General features: G+C 55.9%; 2 protein-coding genes across 2 annotated transcripts in view; one reads left to right on the top strand and one right to left on the bottom strand.

Annotated features, from left to right (window-relative positions):
- Window positions 1–6,646, top strand: part of PHKG1 (phosphorylase kinase catalytic subunit gamma 1) — a 19,986-nt gene extending 13,340 nt beyond the window's left edge. The window contains exons 7-10 of the mRNA XM_044456050.1: window positions 377–467; window positions 1,510–1,663; window positions 3,811–3,936; window positions 4,819–6,646. Coding sequence (XP_044311985.1) covers window positions 377–467; window positions 1,510–1,663; window positions 3,811–3,936; window positions 4,819–5,070 — 623 coding nt within the window. The 3' untranslated portion in view covers window positions 5,071–6,646. The remainder of the gene's footprint in view (window positions 1–376; window positions 468–1,509; window positions 1,664–3,810; window positions 3,937–4,818) is intronic.
- Window positions 6,536–15,672, bottom strand: SUMF2 (sulfatase modifying factor 2). The gene is made up of 9 exons (XM_044456051.1): window positions 15,506–15,672; window positions 14,301–14,451; window positions 12,835–12,949; window positions 10,656–10,700; window positions 10,114–10,264; window positions 9,775–9,830; window positions 9,537–9,621; window positions 8,707–8,875; window positions 6,536–8,003 (listed from the first exon to the last, which is right to left on the bottom strand). The coding sequence occupies exons 2-9, from the start codon at window positions 14,333–14,335 to the stop codon at window positions 7,895–7,897; spliced, it is 765 nt and encodes a 254-aa protein (XP_044311986.1). The 5' UTR covers window positions 14,336–14,451; window positions 15,506–15,672; the 3' UTR covers window positions 6,536–7,894.

The raw sequence follows: 15,672 nt of genomic DNA, 5'->3' as shown, positions 1-15,672 counted from the left end.
TGATCGCGCCCGTCTTCCCCCCGCAGCACGATCACGGACATTGTAGCTATGGCCCTTGAATACGGGCATCTTCCCCCATCATCCTGGGCTTCTGCTGCAGCCCAAGGGAGTGGAACAAACATTTCTTATTGTTTAATTGTTTTTTAAAGTTTTAAAACTTTAATTCATTTTTAATGTGCAGTATGCATAGGATTCATTCTTTTTTTTTTTTTTTCAAACTATGTCCCCCCCCAACAGTCTGAGGGACAGTGAACTGGCCCCCTGTTTAAAAAGTTTGAGGACCCCTGCTCTGGGTTGTCTGGGAAAATGTTCTTGTCATCTTCAAAAGTAAGATTACTAAATGTTTAAGTGCCGCTTCTGGTTGCCTTTCTTACAGAGATCTGCGGAACGCCGGGTTACTTGGCTCCGGAAATATTGGAGTGCTCCATGGATCCAGACCATCCAGGTTACGGGAAGGAAGTGGATATGTAAGCAAAATCGAGCAACAACCCACCGCCAGCACTGGGGTGGGGGGGAAGGCCCTGACTCAAGGCAGCCTGCACCCCCTGCATTCCTGCCCTGGCAGGGGTCTCAGCCCAGAACGTGCCGGCCTTTCAAGGCACGGGCTCAAGAGGAAGAGGACGAGCTGCCCCGCTCATCTCCTGTGCTGGAGAGGTGAAGGTGACCTGGATGTCCGCCTGCGGGAGAGTATTGCAGGCTGTTCCTCACCTGCTTGGCGCCTGTCCTTTGATCTGTGCAGTAGCTACGATGTGCTGGCCGTCCCCATCCGGGCTCCCTCTGGATCCGGGCCTGCCGGGGGGCCCAGCTGCTTTGCCCTGCTCCTCTTCCTCATTTCCAAGTCCTGTGGAGTGCCGGTCCCCCCTTCCGCAGCACCTGGAATCCTGCGTCCAGCTCCGGGCACTTCAGGAAGGATGTGGACAAGCTGGAAAGGGTTGCGGGGGCACAAGGGTGATCCGGGGACTGGCACAAAGGGAGGGGAGCAAGCCCCGGGGCCCCTGCTGAGTGTGGGGCCCTGGGCTGGGGCCCTCCTTCGGCAGCAACCCTGGCAGCTTTCTTTGTCTGCAGGCCAGACTTCCCGCCCTCTGGCTGCCAGGCCGTGAGGAGACCTCTGGGGAGGAAGCCAAAGATGGACTGGCTTTCCCCATGCAAGTGATGGAACGAACGCGCTCCCCAGAGAGGTCCGCCTGGCGCCGTCGTTACTTGTTTTTCGGCGCCAGGCCAAGACCGTTTTATTTAAACGTCATTTTAATGAACTGTTAATTCATTTATTGGTTTTTATGTATTGCCGGATGTGTCCAGTTTTTATATTTTTGTGTTGTTATTTATTTATTGGAAGCCACCCTGAGGCTTATGTGAATGGGGCAGCATACAAGAACCCCGAATGAATGAATGAATGAATGAATGAATGAATGAATGAATGAATGACGTGAAAAGTGGCCCAGGGTCCAAATTATTGGCAGATGAACAAGCCTGAAGCAGGAGGCAAACTGGGGTGCGCTTTTGTTCCAGGTGGAGCACGGGGGTCATCATGTACACCCTGCTGGCCGGGTCCCCCCCTTTCTGGCACCGAAAGCAGATGTTGATGCTGCGGATGATCATGAGCGGAGATTACAAGTTTGGCTCGCCGGAGTGGGACGACCAGTCGGACACGGTCAAGGACCTGGTGGGTGCCACTCCAACTGGGCTTGTGAGCCCCTGCAGGGAACGTGCAGCGCCATGCAAAGCAAAAAGGGGCAGTGGACAGGGTCCACTGGATGAAGGACAAAGGGCAGGGTGGGAGAAACGATGGACGGTCGTCCGTACGAGGAAGAACGTGGAGGAATGGGTACAGCAGCAGTGTGGTGCAGTAGTTACAGCGAAGGACCAAAGCGATCTGTGTTCGAGTTCTCCCTTGGCCGTGAAGCTCCCGAGAGGCTTTGGGCCAGTCACTGACCTCCATCTTGTAGGTTCTTGTGAGGACAATGTGGGAAGGAGGAAGACCATGGAAGCCACCTTGGCTTCTCTGCTGTCAAGTTGTCTCTGACTAATGGTGGCCCTGTGAATTGTGGAAGCCCTTCAAAATGCCCTCCCCAGGACGGTCCTGCTCAGCTCCAGGCTGCAGCTTCTCTTGGCAGTCACTCCGGCTCCTATTTGGTCTTCCTCCGGAGTGGGATGGTGTGACGTGGTGTCCTGCAACAGCAGGGGCTGGACTTGATGGCCTTCCTGGCCCCGCCCGGCTCTGCTTTCCTATGAGTCTGTGATCGCTCGTCCTCCTCTGCCTCCCACTTTCCCTGACACGATCGTCTCCTCCAAGTCCTGGCTTGATTTGATGGAGGCATTTTTTTGTCCTCTCGGTCCAGGGTATTTGCGAAGCCCTCTTTCGGCAGCAAGTTTTGACAGCATCCATCTTCTTCCCGTCAGCCCCCTTCTCTGACCAGCTTCCCCACCCACCCATGGTAGCCAAGAAGGCAGAAGGATCTTGCCCTCGGCCCCAGTGAAACGTCCTTGTGCTCGAGGAGTTTCTCCAGTTCCTTCCTTGCTGCCCTGCCCGGCCTCACTCTTCTAATAATCCGACTGCAGTTTCCCTCTGGATTGATGACTGAGAATTGTTCACAATTTCCGGAGTGAAGTCCTGCAATTCGCCTGCAGTCAGTTTCTGCGAGCGCTCAGTTGGCACCCCGTCCCCCACTGCTCTGCTCCCTGCAGGTGCTTCAAGGGGAACTTTCCCTTCACGCTCAGATCCCGCAGGCTCTTCTTCACGAGATGCCTCTCCGAAGAGGCCTGGCATCCTTCCATCTCCTCTGTATAATTTTTCTCTAAATTGTTCCCACCTTCTCTTCCTTTTTTCCTGTTGGTTTTCAGCATTCCAAGTCCAGGTTTGAATTTCCCTTTAATTTGTGGGGTCTTCTGGAAGAGGTATCTAGGTTAGCCTCTCTTGTTGTTCTCCTCCATCTCTTTGCGGTGGTCCGTGCAGCAGTTTGTCTGTCTCCACGGGGTAAGGTGCTGCAAGGACAAGTTCAGGATTCTGGTCCTATTTCTGTCCCCTTTTGCTTTTGCTTCTTGCCTGACCTTAGCAACGGTGTTTCTTCTGTCATCCATCTGGGTTTTTTCTTTTTGCTACAAGAAATGGTCTTTTGGCATTCTTCCCTGGTTCCAGTCCACAGTTCTTCTGGTTCATGGTCAATGCACCTGAGTAACGCAAATCTTGGTAAAGTGAAATAAGGACATAGGGGCATTTATCATATTTGTAACCTCCCTTTTCTCCTTTGGCTTCCCTGCCAGAGAGGGCTAAATATAGTAAACTTATTTATTTTACTTTTGCGCTGTTTCGCTGTGCTCGCAGATCAGTGTCTCCATAAGCAGAGGTCAGCCGTGGCTCCGGCGGGGGGTGGGGGTGGGGGGGTGTCCGCTCCTGGGCTGAATCTAAATGCGTAAGAAGCGGTCCATGGTGCAGGACCCTCTCCCTCAAATAACTGCAGTGCCATGAGTAACTTGTTCAAAGTTCCCTCCTTCTTTGGGAGCCAAGTTGCTTCAGGAAGCCAAACAGTTTTGGTTCCCCCAGCAAAGACGGCTCTTATTTAAGGAATAAATGAGCTCTGGGGAAACTGCCAAGGCCATTCTCTTGGGTGCTCCTCCTCACAAGCTGAAGGCCTTGGCGTGCCTCCAGTAAACTTTCGTGTCTCCCAGATGTTGGAAACGTTCACCGCACCACCTGCGGAGGCTTCACAGGCGTTCTTCCAGTGCAGTCCTCCAATTCAGGCCATGTAGAAATGTACGAAAGACAAACGCAGAAGTAAGTGCTGTAACCAACCAGGACTGTTCTGTTGGCAGATCTCTCACTTTCTGGTGGTGAAACCGAAGCATCGCTACACGGTGGAAGACGCGTTGGCTCATCCCTTCTTCCAGGAATATGTAGTGGAGGAAGTTCGGCACTTCAGCCCCTTCCGGAAATTCCGGGTATCCAAACTTCTGTTTTCCTATAACCGAGCTGACAAAGGGTGACTTTTAGGGTAACATGTGAACGGCAGTTTTAAGGTACTTCTTAAAATTGGTTTGGCACAAGCCATCGAAGGCAGTTGAGGCTGAGGGTGGAGAGAACGCTTCAGCTGCAGTGGCCACTTGGCAAACCCCAGATTCCTGTGTTGAGTGAAACCGCTCAATGAGGCCAATTCATAGATTTCACCTCTCCAAATGTGCAAGCATTCGAGATCTCCAGCTCTCCTGATCAGGCAAGAAGCCGCAAAGAGCCGATGGTGCCCAAATAGCAATTCCCCCCATGCCGGCTGAAGCGCCGAGGTTGCAAGTCCAGCCCTGGAGGCAGCACTGGGAGGCTGTTCCGGGAGGCAGGACAGGCTGCCAGCAGCACCTCCAGTCCCTCCCCTCGTGTCGCCCACCAAAAGCGACTGTCTAGTGGCTTGGGAGGTGAGCAAAAGCTGGAGCAGTGCTGCCCCCCCCCCCACTGCGGCCTGAGTGTGCTCACAGCCCGATGCGCGCTTCCACAGCCCCCTCTGCCCTGCGGCCGGCTTTGCACAACGCCACAGCCACTCGTTAAGGGCGGCCTGTTCACAATGGCGGCCGGCACACCGCGCAGCTCCGTGAGGGCTGGCCAAGTGACGGTGGGCTGTCGTGCCACGAGATCCAGCTGTGAACTCGACCGTGGGGGGTTGGTCCAGCTCGATCCAGAAGCAGGGGTTGTCATGCCAGGCTGCCCAAGAGCAGCCCGGCCCACGGTTTGGCCGTGTGCCGGACCCTGTGGGCACAACCCGCCCAGCTTAACTGAGCCACGGATTAGCTTGACGGGCAAACCGCGCCCGAGCCGACGTTGTGATTCCCCGCCAGGTCATCTGCTTGACGGTCTTGGCCTCGGTCCGCATCTACCTCAGCTACCGCAACGTGAAGCCCATCACCAAGGAGGTGATGCAGCGGGACCCCTACGGCCTGAAGCCCGTCCGGAAGCTGATCGACGCCTGCGCCTTCAGGATCTACGGCCACTGGGTGAAGAAGGGCGAGGCCCAGAACCGCGCAGCCCTCTTCGAAAACACCCCCAAGGCCATCTTGCTCAGCTTGGCTGCCGAGGAAGAGCTTTTCTGAGTCCACGTACAAAAGGAGCGAAGCCTGCCTGGCTTCCCGTGGCCAGGGATGATGTATTGGGGCCGATGCGCCTCTGCGGCACCCAACCAGGGAACGCCAAAGCTATGGCAGCACATCTAACGCTATTCTTCTTATTATTTACTGATTTGCCTCTCCCTTTTCCTTGAAGGAGCTCAGGGCCGGATGTTTCTCACACACACTCCCATGTCATCCCCACAACCACCCTGTGAGGTAGACCAGGCGATGAGCACCCCCACTGACTCGCAGCCAGGCAGGGATTTGAACCCAAGTCAGTTTCAGTTCTTGCTTGAAACGTCATATCTAGCCTGGAACCTTCCATGGTTTTTGTACTACACTTCCCATCATGCCTGGCTATCATCTATGCTGGAACTTGTGGGAATTGTAGTCCAAAAATCTGTACAGGGTGCCACATCTAATGGCTACGCTACCTCTCAGGGTATTTGTTTCTTAATTAAACACCCCAAGACCCCAGGAACTAGAAACCTGACAGCACGTTTACTGTGCTTTGTTTCAGCCTCCCACACATCCCACCTGAGGGGCTTATGGAAGGGGGGTGGGAGGGGCAGCAGCCTCCTGGGGCCTCAGCAAGTGTTGGTACGCCAACAGACATGCAGGGATTCAGCCCCAGCAACAGGGACTTTCATCGGCTGCCTGGCCGAGGGAGCTTGGGGCGGAGCATCTGTCGCCTGCAGCAGAGCGTTTCCTAGGAGAGCAGAGGGGATGCCTTTGGCTCTCTTGTAAGCAAGCTGTAAGAGGAAGCGGACAGCCACAGAGCTGCAGGGAGCCGCCAGGCTCAGGAGCAGTCTACCTCAGGCTTCCAGATGTGGAGAACCCCACTGGCCTGGGCGCCTCATTTCCTAGATCTGCTCTTTGGAGGCAGGTTGCCCATAGCTGGGCATAGGATTGTGGCCTAGACAAAATCAGGGAGGGCATACCTACCACGACCAGCAGGCTGAGATGGGGCCTCTGGGCCCCAGCACCTCCTGCCTCTGACTTCCCAGCTGCTGGGGAGCAACAGCCTGCCAGAGGGGCGGCGCCACCGAGCTCCCTCTGAAGCCCGCTGGCCAACCTGCCCCAGGCTGCGGGGCACAGCCCACCTTGATGTGCAACCTGAGCCCTGCCCCCCTCGCCAACCTCCAGCCGCGGAGAGGATTCCGGCTTTTGTGCCGTTCCCTTCCCAGATCCTAAAGCCTCTCCGAAGCCTCCCCGGCTGGCTGTCGGAAGCTGGGGCTAAGATGTATGGCATCCGGGGTCCTGCCCATGCTGGAATGTGGCCTCCGGGGCTCCTCCCGGGTGAGAACGGGCCCACGAGCTGCCCCTCGGTACACGCAGCAGTGAAGCACCTGCCCAGCGAGCCTCGGGTGGGTGGGGGAATCCCGAGGAAGGGCAACGGTGCTCACGCAGCGCGGCCGCCATTAGCCCAAAAGAGCTCCGAGCCTGGGAATGTGGAGTATTTATTACTATTTATTACAGCTGTGCTTTTGAAAGGGAATGTTCCCTGTTTGCTGGAAAGAGAGCCCATTTCAAGGTCAATAAATGTGCGTTCTTTCTCAGGCTTGGCTTGCCTCCATCGGACAATGACATTTTAGTACAGAACAACACGTTTTGGGTGGCAGCTCCCAGCCAAGCGTGTGTGGAGCCAAGAGGGGTTGTCCAAACAGATGGAAGGCACAAAGGTGTCGATGGGAACAGATGGTCAGGAAGTTGGGGGGGGGGTCTTAGCCAATCCTGCCACAATTGGAGAGTCTTCACTCCCCCCACTTATCTAATGCGTTCGGGACTGAACTTACACTTTACACACACACACACCCCTATCTTCAGGTGGAATCAGGCATTCGAGACTGAACTTACACTTCTCACACACACACACACACACACCCCTATCTTCAGGTGGAATCAGGCATATCTGCACCTGAAGCCCCGCAGAGACACAGCTGCCAGCCAGTGCTGCAAAGCCAGCCTTTCTGGCAGCTTCCCACCCCCTTCTCAGAGGCCACCATGCCTCTGGTACGGCCGACCCATCGGTGGGAGAGCTTTAGTGCGCAATGCTGTACATGCTCAGACAGAAGGTCCCCTGACGACTCGTGGGTGGCCTGCCAGGCGCTGGGGGACATTTTTCCGCCTACACCCCCATCCCTACCCTGCCACCTGCTGCTGGAGTCCCACCTCAGCCACCACCTGCCCCGAGAGGACCTCTGGTACTGAATGCAGCCGACAGGTCCCCCGGACGTCCTGCAGCGCTGCAAGGGTGAGGTTGGTTCCATATAAGGCAGTTCCCAAGCTCCCCTTTAAAACAGCTCTTTATTTGGCACAATGAGGACTAGAATCTTACTTCATTTGGCACAATCACCCGAGTGGGACGGTGTAAGCTGGTGGCCCTGAAACAGCAGGGGGTTGGACCTGTTGGCTTTCTTGGCCCCTTCCAACTCTACTGTTCTACCATTCGATGATTCCTTGCTTAGCCGCAGGGTCCCAATTTCCCCCCAGCACCTCCTGTTGGACCTGAGAAACACCCTCTTCTGAAACCCTGAAGAGCTGCAGAAGAGACATGCCTGAGCCAGGAGATCCCAGCTTCTCTTGCTCCCGCTGTGTTCCAGTCTAACGGCACCTTCAAGAAGGGAATCCCTGACAGCACGCACACTGCCCGCACCTCCGAAGAGACACCCGTTTCTCTGCAACGTCCTTTAGCGCATAATTTGCCGCAGCGCCGCGTCCTTTCCTGCAGCTAATTTCCACAAGAAACCATCTTCTCCCCGCAGCAGGGTGGCCTGTCTCCACAGGAGAAAGCGGAATCCTGGATGCTTCAGAGCTCGGCTTTTCCACTCACAGCTTCCGGGGCCGGCTGCGTGGGGGGGTCAGCGACGCAGCGGAAGCCAAGGTTGTCGGAGGCCGAGTCGGGGGTGTTCCCCATCCTGTGGAGGGAACCGAGCAGGGGTCTATCGCCAAAGCTCCTGCAAGCCCCCTCTCGGGGCTTGGTTCCGGGGGCCCTCGGCTGTTTGGGCCACAGCTCCTACCCCGCACGACAGCCGGGGCCGAGGGATGCGGCCAGCCGGGGATCATGACATCCGGATGGGTGCAGGTCTCCTCCTCCTGGCCGAGCCAGAGAGAGGCACCCCCTGGCTGCCCCTGAAAAGAGCAGGGACGCCTCCATGCTCGGCCGTGGGGCAGGCAAGGGGCGGGTGCCGGCACCCGGAGCCCTTATCTGGAGGGCTGCCTTTGGCCAAGAGGAGGGAGGGGGTGGGAAGGAAGGCAGGAGGGAAGCAAGCTGGGGTACCAAGGGGAGCCGGGATGCGGAGAGAGCCTGCAGCAGGCCCGGGGCTTCCCACACTGGCCAGGCAGGAGCTCCGCTCCGGGAGGCCCGACTGCGGGACTGCGGGGCCCAGGGCTCGGCCGTGAAGAACGCGCACCCTCCCACGCGCTGCGTGAGCTCACTAGCCTGCCCCTCTGCGTGTGCACGGCACCCCCCCCAAGCCGGCACCGACGGGTCGATGGGGACTGTGGGCCGGTGCACCGGAAGGCACAGGCACGGGGAAGGGTGAGCCCGGGATTCTGGGGGCGGCCCCAAGTCCCAGGGAGAAACAGGCCGGCCCGTCGGCCCAGGGCTGGCCTGCCTACCTCGTGGTCACCTCCGCCTTGTGATTGGCCGAGCCGTCGGCCGTGTCCACCCAAGAGCCTCCCCGCAGGACGCGCATCGTCTCCTGGGCGGGCTGGCGGGCCCTGGGGCCGTCCGGGCGATGCTCCGAGGCCGTCCACTCCCACGTATTTCCCAGCAGGTCGTAGAAGCCTGGGCACAGCGACAGCCGGGGGCAGGAGGGTGAACGAATGCCCGGAGGCGCCCCCTCCCTGGACACTCGCCACCTGGGCCAGACCTGCAGCTGCTCTGTGGGAGAGGCTGGCACACTCTGCACATGCGCAGGGAAGCCGACACTCACGTTTCAGGATGCAGGGGCGGAGGGCAGATTGCAATGAAGCCCTGGGAGCAGCTCGGAATGGCCAGCACAAACCCAGCGTGGCAGTGACCAGAGTGCTGGACTGGGCCTTGCGAGATCCGGGTTCCAGATCCCCCTCAGCCGCAAAGCTCCACTGGTCCAGCCTAGCCTACCTCACAGGATTGCTGTGAGAGCCAGTGTGGTGCCGGAGTTAAGAGCACTGGACCAGAACTTGGGAGAGCCAGCTTCAAGTCCTTGTGCAGCTCCCCAGGTGACTCGGGGCCCATCACGGACTGCCAGCCTGGCCTACCTCACCAGGCTGCCGTGAGGACATCACGTGTCAAGGAGAAAGGGGATTCTGCGCGCTGCTACGGACTCCTCGCAGGGCAAAGGCAGGACAGGAAGATCACAAATCTGCAGAACCTGGAAGGCTGCCAGCGCTCTGCCCCGGGCGGCAAGCAGCCCCGGCACCTGCGGACTTGGGTTCGGATGCCACGAAGCAGGAAGCAGCCTTACCGTAGTTGTTCTGTGGGGGGAAAGCGGCCACTGGAGAAGCGCCGTGGAAGCCGTCCTCGGCGGTGTCGATGCTGGGGAAGCTGCCCTGCAGGCGGGAAGGAAGGGGGTTTTTGCGGCCCGGCCGGCCCGGCGGGCAAGTGGCCCAGGCAGGCCACCCGGGCCGCACCCAGCCCGCCTGCCGGTCGCTCTGGCGTGGCAGCACCGGGAAGAGCGGGAGGTGCGCCGCAGGACGCCTTACCTGCCAGAGGTTGGTGCGATTGGCCAGGAATTTGTTTCCCCAGGGGTACCGCCGGTCTACCAGAGAGAGAAGCACTGGGTTACCCGGCCAGCTTCGCGGCTCGTGAGCTGAAGCCTGCTGCAGCGTGCAAAGCCTCAGGCCAGAAGTGGGCTTCTTTCCCTGCTGCTGGGCAGGAAGGCTGACGTGCCACCACCCTCTCACGGCCGAGCGCAGGTGTGGCGAGGTCACCTGTGCTCAGGGGATGCTCGAGCACGCCAGCCACAGGCTCCCCGCTCTCTTCCTCTGGGACCGACGTGGCCACGTGGGTGGGAAGGTGCCCCGCGGCCCGCAGGGACCTACTTTGCAGGCCTCCCCTGGCCGCCAGCTCCCACTCCGCCTCTGTCGGAAGCCGCTTCCCCTTCCACGCGCAAAAGGCTTGGGCGTCGTTCCAGCTGACGTGCAGAACCGGATGATCCAGTTTGTCCTTGATGCCAGATCCGGGGCCTGCAGGCTGAGGAAGGAAAGGGGGCGCTGCAGTGGGGGCTTGAGGCCATCTGGGGCGGGGGTGCTCTGGAGGGGGCACGTTCCAGGGCGGAGGGCCCAAACGCAACGTGGCTGCAACGTGCCATGGCCCCCCAACGGCCGTGTCCCAGCTCAGGCTTTCGCTGCCTAGCAGGGCCATTCCCCACTTTTGGGAGGGGGAGCTACTGAAGCCGGGCGAGTGGCTTGACTTCATCCTGCAAGGAACCCAAAGCCCCTTACATAATCTTCCTCTCCTTTTCACAACAACAGCCCCGCGAGGCAGGTTAGGCCGAGGGACCACAACCGGCCCAAGTCACGGTGAGTTCCATGGCTGAGGGGAGACTAGAACCCGGATCCCACAAGTCCCTCGGCAAGCTCACCTGCCTCCAGAACGCCTTCTCGACTGGCAGCCACCATGGTGCAGACTGAAAGGAGGAAAGGGCATGTGTCCAAGGCAAGCAGAAACAGCCCCACTGGCTTTGGTGGATCCCTCCCCCCGCCCCACCCCGGAAAAGTGACAATGGCCAGCCCGTAGTTTTGGAAGCGCTGTGCTTAGAACAAGGCTCAAAAGGGCCAGGCGGTGTGAACATTCTCTTAGCCAGCTTCCTGAGGATCTCCACTTCCATTACGATCTTTTAAAAATAAAGTTGCTAGTCCTTGTGGTTCCAACATTATGCTCAGAAGCGTATGAGCAATGGCTTCGGAAATCTCCTAAGCCAGAGGGGTGACTGGGTAATGCTGCAAGCCCCAGAGCCGGCCCCAGGCTCCAAGAAGCGAAGTCCGCTATGGACAAGGAGCAGCTGCGCTCCTTCGGTGGAGATGCATTGGTACAACTCAACTCTACTTCTCTTGCGGCTATTTGGGGGGGGGGGGAGGTCCCAAGGAGGGCACACACCCAGCATGCACTCTGTCCCCGCTGGACACCCACCACACCACATGCCAAGGCTCCCCTTTTGGCCCAAAAGGTCTCCCCCCAGCCTCCGACGGCTGCCTCCCAGGCGGGAGCTGCTGGCACACTGCCGCTTCAGCCGCCCACAAAGCGCCTCGCACCGGCCCACGAAGGGACGGACCTGCATCCCTCTGCAGACCACGCGGCATCGGGGGGCAGCCCCCGCCCCCACCTGACGCTTGATTCCCAGAGGTCAGCTCCTCCTGGGGCACCACTGGGATTTGGCTTTCCCTGCTCCGCGGGGCCCTGGAGAGGATGCAGGGCAGGCAGTGGCTGCAGGGAACGGGCCTTCCCACTGCCAAGGCCCGTCCCCGGCAACGAGGGTGGGGGGTGGGGAGGAGGGGGCACGGGCCCAGAGAGAAGGCTGCCGTTCCTTAGGGGACAAGTGGCTGGAGAGCAGCACTTGCGAAAGGGACCTCGGGGTGCTGGTTGACTGCAGGCTGAACGTGAGCCAGCCGTGTGATGCGGTGGTCAAGAGGGTGAACGCCACCCTTGGCTGCATAGCCAGAAGTGTGGCTTCTAGATCGAGGGAGGTATTACCACCACACTATATGACTCTGGTGCGCCCGCAACTGGAGTATTGTGCTCAGTTTTGGGCCCCTCATTACAGGAAGGATACAGCCAGGTAAGATTCAGTGCAGCGAAGGGCCACAAGGTTGGTGGCCGGTTTGCAGGGGAAGCCGTATGAGGTGAGACTGAGGAAACTGGGTCTCTTCAGCCTGGAGGAGACTCAGAGGGGATATTTTGGCGACACACAGGTATGTGAGGGGGTGTCACACGGAGGTGGGCAGAGACCTGTTCTCCCCTGCAGAGGAAGGTGGGATGCCTTCCAACAGAGCAAAGCTCAGGGAACCCAGGTTCCATTTAGATGCCAGGAAGCATTTCCTGACATTAGGACCCCGAGGGTATGGAAAAGGGCTTCCACGGGAGGTGGCTGAGGCTTCATCGGTGAGGGTGTTCAAGGATAGGCTAGACAGGCACATGGGAAGCATGTTGTGAGTGGAGCCGGCAGGAGCCTGGGGTCAGACTAGATGGCCCAGGAGGCCCCTTCTGACTCGCTCTGTTTCTCTTTCCTTGCCACGCTGCACATGCAGTATAGTTTTTATTATTCTGAATGAGAGGAGCTGCAGCCATGTCTGTGGAGATAAGTTTTCTGTCACAGTTCTGCTGTTTCAGAACTGATTGATTCATTTAGCATACATATATCCTGCCTTATTTTCTGGCAAGAAACCCAAGTTAGAGCAGGCAGACCAAGCTTTTACCTTTCAGTGCCTGTCCCCATTCAGCAGGTCAGAACGCTTGTGAGTGTTCCGTGTCATCACAGAAACTCTGACGATGCATACAGCAATGACGCTACAATCAGGAATGCTGGGAATTGTGGTCCCATGTCATCTGGAGGGCCTCAGGTATACTCAGGAAAATGGCAAAGAAACTCACAGATTAGGGTACCTTCAGATTTCACAGGGGAAGCACCTGAACCTTCTTGGGGGAAAATGTGTGTCAGGGGCCAGAGGGGAAACACTTTCAGAGCTATGCACTTGACACCACACCCTGAGAGCCCCACCAGAAATCCTACAAAACCCTGCTTAGCAATTCAGGATGTTCTTTACCTCCAGCTTCTGCATCACTTTCTTCTTCAGTGCCTCTGGTACAAAATCCTCAAAGACAAAGCTCCAGCCAAACTCTTCTGCTTCTGTTTTGTATTTTCGGTCGCGTACAAATTCCCTGTTAGGAAGAGTGCAGCAGCTTTCCAAACGAGCCTTTAATACAGAGTCCCTTGATTGCTGTCCTAAGCTGGAGGTGGCCAACCTGGTGTTTGCCAGATGCTTTAGACTACAACCCCTATCAGTTCGTTCCTAGAACCTCCCGATCCACCAAAGGAGGCCAGATGCAAAATGGCCTCTTGTGCAAAATTACCTAGAGCATCTCATGAGCGGGACGTCCCACATTTTCAAGGATAAATCTAAGTTATAATATGATTTGCTTTACGGAACAATTATACCTCCCTGATGGGACTTGGGGGTTTTTCACTGTCCTGGACCCTCTTAAGAATAAAAAAATTAATAATCCTAAAGAACAAAGAACAAACATGACGTACTGTGAGATCATCATTAGCTCTGTCTATTGGACCTGGAGAAAATTGGAAGTTAGGTTCCCTTGCTATAGAAGTTGGAACAATGCCTCTTCTTAACAAACTGATTCAAAATAGTATTTTAATAGAGATAGAATGGGCCTAATAATTCTAATACTGACAGAAGGCTGACTAGTTTAATCCACTTTTGCCTCTTTTTCCTCCCTCTGATCTTTTCCTTGTTCTTTCTTTCCTTTTCTTTCTTTCTTGATTCCCCTTCCCTAATTTTTCTGCTTTAAACTGTACCATCCAACTGTAGTTCACTTATAGGTATGAAGAAATGAGAGAGGTGGAAGTGCAGAGGAGCAGAGAAGAAGAGAAGTAATGCAAGAAGGAAATCTGAATGGGATGCTAAAAAGCTGAAGCCAGATCTGAAGAGCCAGAGCTCCTTAGACTGAGTTTGAGAGACAGAATGAAGATATTATCAATCAGTATTAATGGACTGAATCTTTCTTTTAAGAGAATCAAAGCAGTTTTTCATGAGTCTTAACACTATAGGGCCCGAGAGCCTTTCAGGGAATATGGCAGAGTTAGGATGGCAGCAGGTGCTGGATGGAGATCACCGGAGCCCTCGGCAGCTGACGGATCTGAGGTGTTTAAAAAGGAAAGGGAAAGCTGTGGAGGACCTGAAGTGCTTGGAAGATCTGTTGTTGTATAGAGTAAGGATTTCTTTTGTGTGAGTTTTCTATGGAGTGTCGATGGACAGATTCTGAGGGCTGGTTGCACTGGCTGGATCTGCATCAAATTCCTTTGGCAACTTTGTCAATCTCTTCTTCTGTTTATTATTATTCTGTTTATTATTGTTGCTCTGTTTATTATAGTTGTTCTGCTTTCAGAATAAATAATAGACATACAAACTACTGCAGAGCTGAAAAGCAGACTGCTCCTGGCCATGCAAGTGCAGAGCACTTAAATTGCTGCAAAACAGGCTAGCGAAGCGTTTACCGGAAATCTCTGTTGGTGACTGGATATTTGTCCATCAGGAAGGGTTCGACCTTCCTGGGAGACCTGTCTTCATTCCTGCTGTCAAAGGAATGGGTTCCAACTTGCACTTTCCCACCAGGTACCCACAGCAGATCACCATCCTTTGCAACACCTGAAAGGAAGATTTGAATCAGCAGCAAGAAGAACAGAGAAAGGGTTCCCTGTTCTGTGCAGCCCACGAATCTGCAGGGCTGAGGGGAAAAAACCCTCTGAGCAGGCTGAGAGGTCGACCCGATGTTGTCAGGATGTGTTGCATCACCATCCCCATCCTAGCTGGGGGCCGCCATGGAGAAGGCCCTGTCTCTAGCAGCCACCCTTTGAGTATCAGAATGGCAAAAGGCCTTTCTGGATGACCTGAGGCTAACAGAAATAAATCACTAAGGATGCCTTTCATTTATTCATTATATTTATATCCCACCCTTTTCTCCTTTCAAGGAAGTCAAGATAACTTTCATATTTCTCCTCCTCCTCTCATTCTTGTCCTGTGAGGTAGGCTGGCCTGAGAGTCTGTGGCGTGAAAGGCTGACACAAAGAGGAGGGCCAGGAAGCCAAATTCTGGCCAGATAACAGGAAGAACTTCCTAATGGTTAGAGCAGTATGGAACCTGAGACCTAGGGATGTGGTGCCCCCCCACACACACACACACTGGAGGGATTCAGGAGGCAGCTGAACAGCCATCCGTCAAGGATGCTTGAACTTGGAGTCCTGCAATGAGCCTGCCTACTCTATGATTCTGTGACTGTCTCAAAGTCACCCAGCGGTTCCACGGCTGAGCAGGGACAAGCACCCAAATCGCCGGAGTCCCAGTCCCACACTCTTACCCACGACACCTCACTGGCTCTCATTTATGACCTAACATAATAGCATCTCTAGCTGGCTAAAAAATAAATATCAAAAACAAGCGACATGCACTATCCTGAGGGTCACACAATGAATTGCATGTTGTAAATTAAAGTCTTTGCAATATAGTTACGTAGTTGAATATACACAATTGATGTATTTAACCATTAAACGAGGGAGACAATTTACGACTGACTGAGTGACTCTGGGGGAGGGCTCTGAGCAGCAGGCGGCTGCAGAACATGGTCTCCGGGCCAGCATCTCCAACCACTACAGCAATACAAAGACCAAGCTGCTACAGGCGACATTTAATTGCAATTAATTACCAACAGGGAGGTAGGCATTTTCGTCACTTTGCCATCCAGAGGCCGTTCACAAAGGTATGACATCACAGCCTCGCACTTTTCATAACGTCGGGGCCCAGCCCTGGCTAAGCTTGCCCGGGCGTCAAGCCGGAGAGAGCTCCGCGGCACCGCTGCTCCGCTTTCATGCC

The sequence above is a fragment of the Varanus komodoensis genome, unplaced genomic scaffold (assembly GCF_004798865.1).
Source record: "Varanus komodoensis strain SLA01 unplaced genomic scaffold, ASM479886v1 scaffold81, whole genome shotgun sequence".
In the NCBI taxonomy this organism is placed as follows: Eukaryota; Metazoa; Chordata; class Lepidosauria; order Squamata; family Varanidae; genus Varanus; species Varanus komodoensis.
Note: the sequence above shows the minus strand (reverse complement) of the source record. Positions and strands in the feature narration are given on the sequence as shown.